Source organism: Agelaius phoeniceus, chromosome 7 (assembly GCF_051311805.1).
Source record: "Agelaius phoeniceus isolate bAgePho1 chromosome 7, bAgePho1.hap1, whole genome shotgun sequence".
Classification (NCBI taxonomy): domain Eukaryota; kingdom Metazoa; phylum Chordata; class Aves; order Passeriformes; family Icteridae; genus Agelaius; species Agelaius phoeniceus.
The window spans coordinates 23,599,529-23,612,138 of NC_135271.1; the positions used below are offsets into that span (position 1 = coordinate 23,599,529).

The following is a 12,610-nucleotide window of genomic DNA, read 5'->3' on the forward strand; positions in this document are numbered from 1 at the left end:
TCACGCCACTCGGTTAAAATGCTGCTTTCCTTATCTAGAGGAGGGAATGGAAAAAAAAATTCAGCAGATAAGAATATTCTTAAAAATCTAAAAAAGGAGAAAAAACAAGGAAGGAAGGGGAAAAAAAGAGCTACTCTAACATGTTAACCAGCACCAAGCTTTGCTCATCCTACTGAGTGTTTAAATATTTAGCTTGTTAGCTAGCAGGCTGTTAACTGCACCTCATTTTCCTTCTTGGGACAGGGGAAGACCTAGCCTAAGCTAATTTATTCCCACTTTTAAATAGAGCACTGCTTCATATCAGATTCATGAAGAAGAAAAAAAAATGAGATCACAAAATTTTATTTTTAATTAAAACTAATAAAGACCATTTCTCAGTTTTACTCAAAACCAGTAGTGTTTCTTGGACTGTAAGAGGATGGGTTTAGCTGAGAGGTTGGGAAAGGAAACAGGAAAAATCTAAATTTATTATATACTGGTCTAAGTTTTTAATCAAGTACACACAGACCTTTCAGAATGAACTTGATTTTCTTTTCACCCCAAACTACTGTAATGGTTGCTGTGACACAAAAAAGCCTGTGGCTCCATTTCCCCAGCATTTCTTCACTGGTTTATAACACTGACAGAGTACAGGCAAATCTTTCCCTGAAGAGTACAAACTTCAATAAACCTCTGTCCTGCAGTGTCACCTTTTTGCACACAGCCTGCAACAAAAAGTGAATGGAAAGCATTAAAGAACGTGGCCCTTACTGAACTAAAGCACTGATTCAGTGTTCAGCCTGAGCAATATTGCTCAGAAACAAAGGAGACAAGAACAAAAGGTTTAATGATTTCTTCCCAGAGCGTAGCCCGAGTTTGATCCATTGTCACCATGGAACAAACAAATTACACACACACCACTGCAACAGGTTCACTGGAACTGGCAGAGCTGCCACCAAAACGTGATGTGCTCCAAAGCACTCAACACCCAAGTCCCTTTGCAGGTATGTGGGATCTCACAGAGACAGGGATGAAAGGGAGTCTCACTGGAACAACCAAAGCCCATTGTGTCCCCTCTGCTCCCTCCTTTCCCCCTGCCCCCTCTCCTGCTTACGAGCCTGCTGTGCTCAGTCACAGACCGCAAATGAGACGGAAAGCAGCATCAGAAGTGCTGAGCTGTTCAGGACTACCTTTACTTACCCTCCTTTAAGCTGTTCAAACACTAATAAATTACCCATTTACTTATACTACCCAGATGTTTGCCATCTAGAAAAATAGATTATTATTTGTAGAAGGTTTTGTTACATCACAAGAATCCTGTAAATAATATATTGGGATCAGAATGTCAATACCACATGCTAACTTTTGTATGCCAGTTTGAGGAGGGGTGGCAGGGAAGAAAAGGAAAGACAGACACTTCCTGACCACTAGTCAGAAGTTAAGAACTTTCAAAAAGAGCTTATCAAAAACTCAAGTATTCACTGGAGATTATGCTGTTGGGGTAATGATGTTTTTTAAAATAACAGCACAAACGGAGAATAAGGATGACAAGTAATCTGAGATTAATTCATTAATTTAATTCTGAGTTTTTGCTTCCACATATATACTTTTATATAAATATATATTTGAATGCATGTATATATATAAAATGTGTGTATACTAAATTATCAATATATCATATAAGTGTTTATATATATACACCAAAGTAAAACTTAAAATATATTCCATTTACGTATCTATAAATATGACATTCTAACATTTCTTTATATGTCATGTTTTCCATAAAAAATGCAACACTAATTTTAGCAAAGCCTACAAATACAAGGAGCCTCAATCTTTGTTGCTTCTTTTATTTTTTATATAAGATTTCTTAAGAGTTCTGAGGAACTCTCAAAGAGAATTCTAGGGCTTTAATTGAAATGGCATGAGATGCTGAATCGTTAACAACAGTGTCTTTCAACCCCTGTGTCCATTATGCACAGAAATGCCTATCAAAACCCACAAAGAACGAAGAGTTTTTCAATATTCTCATTAAAATGTGACTTTGTCTCGTAGTTCCAGCTAATTGAATTTCACTTACAGTTGTCATGAAGTTTTGTAGGGTAGACAAAACAGTGATTTGCTGGTAAATGATGTATATAGGGAGAGAAATAAATATTTGAGAAGTTCTTAGCCCTCTTTTTTCAAACATCAGGGAGAAAGACAAAGAATACAACTCAAGCAATGAACAGTTCAAGAAGGAGCAGCTTTTACAAAGAAAACTTTGATCTGGATGGCTGAGTATCACTGCAAGAAATCCAGTCTGCTTAGCAATCTCAGACAAGTTGTCATGGAATTGCACAGCAGTTTACTGCAAGATGTCAGTACGAGCTGCACCCCTCAAACATACTACTGCTAAATTATTTGATTTGGGCCTTTTATAATGCCACTGCAAAACTGGAGAGAAGAAAGAAGAGTTTATCCATTATAAATATCCCCAGTAGAGGCAAGGGGGACAAAGGGGATTACTAAAGGTAAGGAGCTGTTAATTAGAGATGGCGTAAAACGAACTGATGGAAGAGGAGTGAAAAGGGTCAGGTGGGTTTCCTTCATTTCTTTTGGGGTGTTTTGTTTTAAATCTTGGTTTAGCAGGGTGAGAATAGTCCGTGTCAAAAGAGTTTGAGCTCAGAGAAATACAGCAGCTTTCCACAGACTGACAACTCTGTTAGGTGAGACCAATACACTGACTCTATTAAAATGAGAAAGTAAAAAGTGGCAGTAAGGCATGACAGTTAGGAAGTGACCCAATATTTAACTGGTTGATCACTGTATCATCTTGTTATTTAAGATATTGTATCACCAATGTCTCTCCTATTTATTAAACTCTTCTCATTTGAAAATCTTTGATCACATAAATAGGGAGCCATGACTCAGACATGAGTGACAGTGGGCTGAGGGGTCAGAACATCTCAGATTATAGCAGCCTTGTAATTTATTGCAAATTACTCACATAAGAAACCTGAACTCAGGTTTCCTCTCATTTTTTCCTGTACTGCTGCCTTGCACTTGTGTAGAATATAGCATATCTGGTCTTCCCAACTACAGCAAACTTGGCTGTATTCATCAAGCACAGTTCAGCAGGGTTTCACCACACTTTTACTGTACCTTTCTTGATACAGAAATATAAAACCAGCTTGTGCGTGTGTGTTGAATACAGTCCCCAGCTGGTATGTTCTCCCTTTACCTGACATTCAGTTGGAAGCTATTGTGGTTCTGGAGACAGCACAGATGGGAATATTTCACAGGATCTTTCCCTACTAATCATCTGCTCAGGTCCTTCCAATTGCCTCAGAGCCCTACCCTCTTGTACCAGCTTAGGCAAATCCATTCTCTCATCGGTATTTACACCCTTCAAATATTTGTACACATGGTTATAATCCCATAAGAGGCAAGATGGTCATGCTGCTCTCACAAAGGCTAGACTGAGTGAAGGAGCACAGCACTCTGGCTGCCACATTCTTACACACAGCAGCCTGGGGCTTGGAATGATTGGCTGAACAACATGGTGTCACACAGATCTGGTCTGTGCTTTGAGGTAATACTAAAAAGCAGGCCACAAGTGCAAGGGGCTTCCAATTAACAGCAGTGAGCAGGGCTGAGCACACACATTTAAACCCTTGAAGGAAACGAACACACTTGCAGCCTGGGTTATTTCCTGCCCCAGCTATGTGCACTATCAATCCAGAGGAGAGTTCTTAACGTATCTGTGCCTTGGTTTCCTTCCTACACAGTCAGGAGAGCCACCTTTCTCTCCTACTGCAGCTGACTGCAAAGACAGCTCCCTCAGTGCTCCAGAACACAGTTCTCTGTAGAAGCACTGAAGCCAAGCTGACCTTGTGGCTGAAAGCAATATCAGAGCTTCACAGTCAGGCAGCTGGAGTAGGACTGGAGTAGGTCCTCAGGTACCTCTGGATGTTAGCTACTCTGGCCAGGCACTGACTGGCCCAAAAGAATTCTCCTCTTTTGCACTCCAGTGATGCAAGGCTGACAAGGCTGAGATGTCTATCTCTGCTCACTAAGCCACAGTCCCCAGAGAGCATCACTCACCTCCTGAGTCCAGCTATTGCAATTCCACATGGCACAACAAGATACTTAAAATCTTTTTCCTGTCTTGTTCTTGTGCTACACCTTCTCCACCAACCACTGCTAGCCTCTCCTTCCAGCCTTTCACTCCAACCACCCACCCACAGCTCTATGCAAGCACAAATCTTCCTCCCTCTCCAGTGTATAGACAGCATTAGAAGAAACTGGGCACAAGAGAGGTCTCTGAGGCATAAATGCAAGGCACTGCCTCTTGCAATGGCTCTGCTCAAGGTAATGCATTGCTTAAGAACCAGAGCTTGACAATCTCTACAGCGACAGGGATGGGAAGGATCTCTTGCTCTGTAATAATTTCTCTCCGCTATTTTCTCATTCCTCTTCCTCTTCAACTTGACATCTGAGCACCATTTCACTCTTCTGTGCACCCCTTTCCTTGCCATGGGCACACACAGTAACTAACCCAAGCAACCATCCTGCCACTGCCTGGCTAAAGCTGCCCACAGAGAACAGCCAGGGCAGGCACTCCACACTGCCCTGCCAACACACCCAGCTCCAGTACCTGAGAAGAGAAGGCAAACTCCATCTCAATGGCCCATTCAGCTCTGCTAACTTCTGCAGACAATGCTCATCAGTTCCATGTATACACTCAGAACAGCTAACAAGGAACTGGTCAAAAGGAAAAACGTGAATCCACAGGAAATCACACTATTTTCTTTTTCCCACAGATTCTAAGAAAGTAGATACTAAAAGCATCAAACTAACACTGTTCTTCCACCCCACAGAGGAGGGAATCAGCTTTCACAGCAGGTCTCAAAGCCACAGGAGAGCAGGCAGGGTATACCAGATTGCAGCTACTTTCATACTTTGGCCCCAGCACTCAGCACTGCATAATCTATGTACCTCCTACCAGCTCCCTTCTCTTGCATAGCCCCGTTAGAATACCGCACTCACAAGAAAAAGATTTCATCAGGGCACGTAAACTTTATTAAACTACACATAGAACAGGTGTCCCTTTAAAGCACGACTCCCTCTCTAAAAAGCACATGTAGCAGGTTCCCTATTGTCAGGTGTAGACTCAAGTGATGAAAGAAAAATACATAAATGTTTATTAAACTTTTGTTGCCATTTACACCACCAACTTTCACACCCCAGTGCCAAGCTGTTAACGAATTCCCATGCTGTTCCAGAAGACATTTCACAGCTCCTGTCAGAAAAGGGAAGTTTCACGAGGGCAGCACTCACTGGAAAAGTCTCTTCTCCCACCACCATCAACAGAAAAATCACAACCAGCTGTTTGTGGAATAAATGTGTTCTGCCCAAACTGTGTGGGAATAAAGAGCTTCTTCCAGGGAGGCATGGGACCACCTTCATGTATACCACCTGATCTATTTTTGTCCCAACACTGTTTGTGCTAAGACTTATCAATTTACCAAGCAGCCAGGAATAAAAATGATCCATAATAAGCCAAGTGACCACAAGCCAGTACATGAGGCTCAGGCCAGGTGACCACTGTGGGTGTGTTACAGCTCAAATATTCAGACACAGCATCACTCCTAGGGAGCTTTGCAGCTCCAGGCTGCAGCCCAAAAGCAGGGCCCCTCGGGGAGGCACATACCACCTACCACTCTGTGCCATGTTTCCTTTCTGCCAGCCAGGCTCTGCTGTGCTGCTGTACAGCTGGGAAGGGCGAGGCAGGGGCCTGCACACAAGGCACGCACCAACTCCAGCCAGAGCAGCTCTGCAGGGCTGCCATGGGGAACTGCAGCAAAGGTGGAGTGAAATCCTACAGCAATTCTGTCCTCTGACACAGCTCTTCTTTCCCCTCCAACCAGCTCTTCAATCTGCCACAGAAGACCCTGTTCTAAAAAGAACAGGCAAAGGCAAGATGCTTCTTGCAGGATGAAGTGAAATTGCCGTTCTCCTCAGTGTCATGGGGCAGAAATAAAGCACTTTCACAACTCAAAAGGTGACAATTGTTACATACTAAGTTACAGCTTAGACAGCTTTTACAATACCAAAGCTTTGACAAACTCATTTACTTTGTCCCTGGAGGACATGGGGACACCTACGCATGTCACTGTTTTGCAGAGCATGATGCTCAGAGCATTTTGAAAAAAATGCACCCGAGGACCTTCAACCTCTCTTGCAGATCCTGTAATTCAGTTGATCATAAAAAAGAACTAAGTAACCGTTTATTACTATGTTTTGCTAATGGAAATCAATTCCAAGAACTAGAACAGAAGCAGACTTGTCCTACAACCAAAATGAATGAAGTAAATAGCTTTATTTTTCCTACCTTTTTAATATCAGAAAGTTGTGTTCCCAAATAAATTGTTATAATAGCAATTTAGTAGCACGCTTCTGTCAACTCTAGTTAACAAATTAGGGCCCTACATTCTATAAATTTTTACATTAAACAAAACAATCTCAGAAATCTATTGGCTGTCGCCATCTGTACCTCACCCCTCAGCTTACAGACAGTTAGCACAGAGGCAAGATACTGCAGAACATGCTGCATACTTCAGCTTCATTCCTTAAGATCAGCATGGCCTGCAGTAATTGTTGAAGATGTCTAAAAGATATTGATGGACTGGCCCTTCAGTGGGAAGGTAAATAACCTGACCAAGAGATTTGTTAGCTGATGGATGTTTAAGGTATTTTCTGTCATTCTCAATATAGTACCATGAGATGTTAGAGGAATGTAATAGCTGCCTTAAAGATGAAAATACCTTAGTATTTTCTTTTAGACTAATGGCAATAATTAGAGATTCAACTTCTATTTTCTAGTGGAGTTACTGGAGCAGCACATCAAGCGACAGATCAGTATCTGAACCTGCTCACTGTTAAAGCTCAAAAACGCAGTGGCCATTTCCTCCCTGCACAGTGACTAATTTCCTTCATGAGTCAATCTGTCTCCTTCCCTCTATTCCCACAACAGAGCAATGCCACAAAAGCAAGGTTCCCCCAAGTGAGATGCTCAGCCTGTGTGGGTCACTGCACTGGATGACATGCCCCCTTGGAGCAGGTTTTCTGCAAAGCCCGTTCCCCTTCGCAAGTGCCAAGAATCAAATCTTGGCCACCTAATGCAGCATGTTCCACATGTTAGCTCGCAACACGATGAGCAACTGTGTTAACTGAGATGGATAGTGCTGTCAAACAGAAAGCTGGCTCACCAGGATGGAAACAGTGGGATATGCTGACCTTCTATATTCAGGAAAAAAGAGTCCCTAAGATGACACAAAGCATTTTGCATTGAAAACAAAACAACTACCTTCTTGCAGGGCTTTTACTACCATATTGTGTAAATAAACACATGTACATAAACTCTGCCTATATGAAGAATCTGAGCCTCTCTCACAGAGCAGAGTCTGACAGAGGAAATGAATCATTATCACCCTGCTTGGACAGAAGTTTGCACAAGCAGCCCATGTGATTAACCACTGCCTGGAACTCCTGGATTCAACACCACCATTGCTCCTTCTGTTCCCATGTTCAAATGCCTAACTATACAAAGTAACTCATATCACCAGACAGAATTCAAATCCTCAGGCAAATTGCTTTTAAACTACTCTAAATGTGCACAGGTTTTATTGGTGATATGGAGAGAAAACAAACTTACAGGCTTCTCATCAAAAAGAATAAGCACTGAAATAACTTGTTTTAGTATTAAAAATTCTCTTGAAATTTGAAGTTCATTCTGGGAAGATTTTTCCCAACCCACCACCTCCTGCCCATCTCCCTCAACATTATGATTTTAGGTTTGGGTTTTTTTAAGCTTATATTTTGGGCAGAGAGAGGAAAGCTTTGTTTATTTTAAGATTTTGCTGCTAACAGAGAATAACTAGAGTGGAAGGGACTACAGTGCTTTACAAAGGGTTTTGCAGCAATATAGTAGGTAAGTGAAAACAAAAATCAGCCTGCACATTTAGTCCTACAATTATTTGCCATAAAGACAGCATGCATATATACGAAACCATTATCTACAATGCATAATTTAAAAAAATTAGAGACTACAATATGCCGTTCAAAACTGCCCTGATACAAAGAGGAATACTGGATACCATCCGGCTGTACACCTAAAGGTTCTATCTTCTGTGCTGACTTCCTCGAAGCAGCAACCTGCCTTGTGGTGCAGAACAAGTGTGTCATGAATATCCTGACTGATCATTATCAACAGATTTCACACTTCAGCAAGATCTAGCTAATGCTTTCTAGACAGGCTAAAAATGTCAGGCTTGTTATTCACCTAGTTTAGGATTAAGCAATTAACACAACTGATATAAACACTTCCAAGATTTGCTACCAATTTTCTTACTTTTTCCTTACATCAAACAACCCCAGGTGCTGTCTTCTGCAGTGCAGAGAAGTGGGGAAAAACTATTGAATACCTTGTGCCTGAGCTGCAGAACTGTGGGAATACCCCAGAGCCAGGAGCGCTGTCTCCACCAGCTGGCTAAAGAGCACATCTTTGCGAACCAGAACGAACTCAGCATGCTCTTCTCGATTATCGTATTCAAGAGAGGCGTCTGACTGCTCCACCACACAAAAGACTGGAATCATCAAACCTACATGGAAAAAAAACACCAAAAAAAAAACCAACAAAGCATCAATAAGAGGAACATGAACTGTGTCATACATGTCTAATTAAACTTGTAAATTAACACACCTCCTAGAAAACTCATCGTAAGTGAAAATCTGCCTTTCTTCTTTGTGGGATAACTTTTGTTTGCTTTCCAAGGAAAATACTAAAGTCTCATCACTTGACTCATTTAAAAACCACACTAAAACCTCTAGAGAATACAGTTCAGGAACAGAATCATAGCCAGCACAAAGATGAAAAAGACTTCCTAATAAGACTTTTTCAACATTGCAGAAGTCTTCTACAGTTCCATGAATGCACCTATTTCTTTCAAGTCATTTCTCCACATTCAACCATATAAAAGCCTGACCCACAAATGTCATTTCTCCTTCTCTCTACACAGTGAATGTATGGAGAAGTCAGCAGAGGCTGGTCCCCTTGGGGGACCCTGGGATATTTGTGCATTTTCAGACCATGGCACATGGTACATTCTCACTGTACAAGGAAAATACTTTTGAACTGATTTTGTTGAAAATTATAATCTTGTGTTGGCATCTGATGGTCACTCAGACCCAGAGAGACCCACGGCTGCCTTTCCACTGCATCCATGAGGAGTGTGAGAACAACTCTTTTGGAAAAAGAATCAAGGATAAGGAGGAACCACAGAAGTGAAAAACTCAGGGGGTGGTCTGGATTCAATTTTGTTGTGTTTTATTGCAAATCTACTTTTGTGGTTACAGGATCAAGTTATCTATGGCATTAGATAAATTGTGAGGCATGAACTTTAAGGGATTCAATACTGCAGGCAGTAGAGAAACGTGCCAATCTGCAGGGAACAGCCCCACAGCACATTCCCAAAAGGAAGAGGGAACAGACTGAAAACCTTCAGCACTGCACAGCCATTTCCACCACCTGCTACAGGCCAGTCTACCTCCAGTCACAGACATTTTTTAACTGGTTACATATCACTTGTTAGTCCCTAGGTAAACTAGAACATATCGGCGCAGAGAACAATCTCAGCCTGAAGCAGTTTCCCAAATGTGCCATCTAAGGCTCAATGTTACCAGCAAGTTCACTCTAAATCCTGTTCTTCAGAATGAAATATAATCATTTCCAGTAGACAATAACTACAAAAAATATCTGAGTGTATTTGTGAATTTCAGACATAAATCACTGTATTCCTGGACCAGACACTTCTTTAAGGGAGAAAGAAGAAAGAGCCACATTTCAGTTTTCCTTCATGAAGTCTATTAAATATTTTTGAGCTATGGCCAGTAGCTTCAAAACCTAATATCTACAAACCAATACCTATGTATCCCTTCAGAGGAGTCACCCTGTCCTGGAATAAATACAGTCATATTAGTATCTGCTAAGGAACTTAAATACTCCTTATCTTGAATTTTGAGAAACTAGATCTACTTTAAAAAATATTTTAGATACATAATTCTCTGTTAGTGACTTATCTAGCACAGACTGGCTCTCAATTTGGCATCCTAACTGCAGAAGCTACACACTACAATATCCACTTGACGTGTTTCGGTTCTTTGTTTTAAAACACATCTCAAAGTAACATGAAAGAAGGTTACAGCATCACATTGATACTGCTCCCTCTTCACTGCTTGATTCTGGGTTAAATTGATGCATTTTGCAAGTTCAAGTAGCCAAATTCTAACACATAGTGCTAAAAAAAAAAAAACTCAGTGAAAAAAAAAATCTCTAGGTGCTTTCCTGAAGAGACGGCACATGGGTAATCATGTTCCTCTGAAATAAGTGACAAAATTTCTTTTCCTATCAAAGGTTAAAATTTGAATTCTATTTGTCCATACACCATTTAACTAGTTAAAACAAAAATAAGTCTCTTTAAGTGACAAACTTCCAGTCCTGTCGAACATACAGGCTGTCACAGCACTTTTGATGGGGCTATTAATGTCTTAGCAAAAGATTAAGATAATTGGCCAAATGCTGAGGCTGTAATATCAGTTGTGTAAATTACATTTTGGCAAGACAGAAAAGGTGGTGAAGCAAACTGATGAGAGGAATGTCACACTGTCTTTTATGCTCCTGCTGGAAGCTTTCCTTGTCATACAACAGTCTCTCCTTTTCAGCACAGGAGTAGCACCTATTCTCTGCACTCATCCTTTACTGTCTGAGTACAAACAGGATCTCAAAGGCTAGAATGGATGCCATACATTATATCACTTTATGGATAGCACAGAGGACCCCACACAACTCCTGACCATGATGACTTTTCTGCCCCTTCCTGCTGCCCATGCCTGCAGGAACCCTGCTAAAGAAACAGCTTTTGGCAAAACATCTCTGAACTCAGTGACCCAGAGTAACTGATGATAAACTGCTATTAGTACCTTCAAAACAGAGAGCAAAGGGCAGGTTACCACATCTGTCTGATGTGATCTGACACTGACTTATTCTCATGCCTCTCACTATAGCACCTGGAATCTTAATACTGATTTTAAAAATAAAATAAAAAGCAACAGTAATCAAACTTATTTCCAAGCCAATCTCACTCCAAGGAAGTTTCAACTGCTTTGCTCTCTATTTCGCATGAGAGAGTTAAACTGTTGTATCTCCAACAAACTCACTACCTCAAACTTCTCTGTTTCTTAATGTTATCTGAAAATAAATATACTTTCAGTACTTTCAGTTGGAATCAAAGGAAAAACTTCTGCAGATGCCAACATGCTCTTTACATGCAGATATACACCATGGCTTGCTCCTACACGAATATATTACACCTCCAGTTCGCTACAGGGCCCTTAGAGAGCAATACAAGTTAGTCACTACTCACTGTCATTCCAGCTGAAGAACTTGGAGCAGTACTCAGAGAGCTGGAGACCAAGCATCCATAACAGTCTCACATGCGGTGCTACTGCAGCACAAGCCAGCCTTACTCATAAATCCTGGAGCTCCTGAGCTCTTTCCCTGAGGAGGGATCAGCCAGAATCGCTGTCACCCTCCCTCGCCTGTGCACACACACACTGAGCAGGCTGGGCCCCGGCACTGAACTGGCGCGCACCCGCTCCCCCAGCTCCAGAGAGGCTGCAGGCAGCGATGCCGCACAGCCCGTGCTACATGACACACCGCACTGCTTTTCACACAGGGACAAAACAAGCACTTTTCCGAGGGCTAAAAAGGAAGGAGTTTGTTTCCTTCAAGGACAAACACAATGCTAGTATGCACACAAAACATTACCAGCAGTCGCAAATCACACTACAGGCTTTTACTCCTGGATTTTGATTAACGTAGCTGAATCATGAACAGCTCTTTCGTGCTTCCCACAGAGCTCTGACCCCATATAGATGGCATCAGCATAAAATGTCAGGGGAGCATAAACCAAGAGCTACAGAAAGGCTTTTATAAGGACATCCATACACAGCAAGAATTCCATCTAACCAACGAAAGAGAGCAGTGAAAAACTGTTCCCAACATTACCCAGAAGAAGAGAATGGTTAGCAGCAATCATTACCTCTCTATAACATACACATTTAAAGCAAATCAGAGATGAGATTTAAGCTCTGCTGTTGCTTTCATGGAAAAGCTTCAATGCACAGAGAGTCTCTGTAAACACACTTGCACTTTTTGCAAAGATTCTTCTAACGGCCAGAGAAATTAAGAAGAAATTAAATATGTATCAAAGAGACCAAATGCGCATTTTCTCCTCCTTGCCCATTTTAATCTACAGTTTTATTTCACTGGGGAGTAATCGATTCTTTAAAAATTAAGGAAACAGAAACAGATATTTCATTAGAGAAGTGAAAATCCGAGATAGTCTGCTGCATCCAGCATTCATATTTACAAAAAAGGACTTAGAGCCAGTTAAAAGTATTATCAACCTGCAATCATATAGCTCCCTGGAAAACATTTTCAGCTCTAAGACTTCCAAGTAAATGCTGCAGATTTCTAATGACAAACTAGAAGGAAGAGAAGAAAGCAGGTATTAAAAATTCCTGCACT

The 12,610-nt window shown here is 41.3% G+C and overlaps 1 protein-coding gene across 2 annotated transcripts in view; it reads right to left on the bottom strand.

Moving 5' to 3' along the window:
- Window positions 1-12,610, bottom strand: part of SATB2 (SATB homeobox 2) — a 131,445-nt gene that overhangs the window by 99,492 nt on the left and 19,343 nt on the right. For both annotated transcript variants that reach the window (XM_054636526.2, XM_077181222.1), the window contains exon 3: window positions 8,448-8,624. In XM_054636526.2, the coding sequence (XP_054492501.1) occupies window positions 8,448-8,624 (177 nt within the window). The remainder of the gene's footprint in view (window positions 1-8,447; window positions 8,625-12,610) is intronic.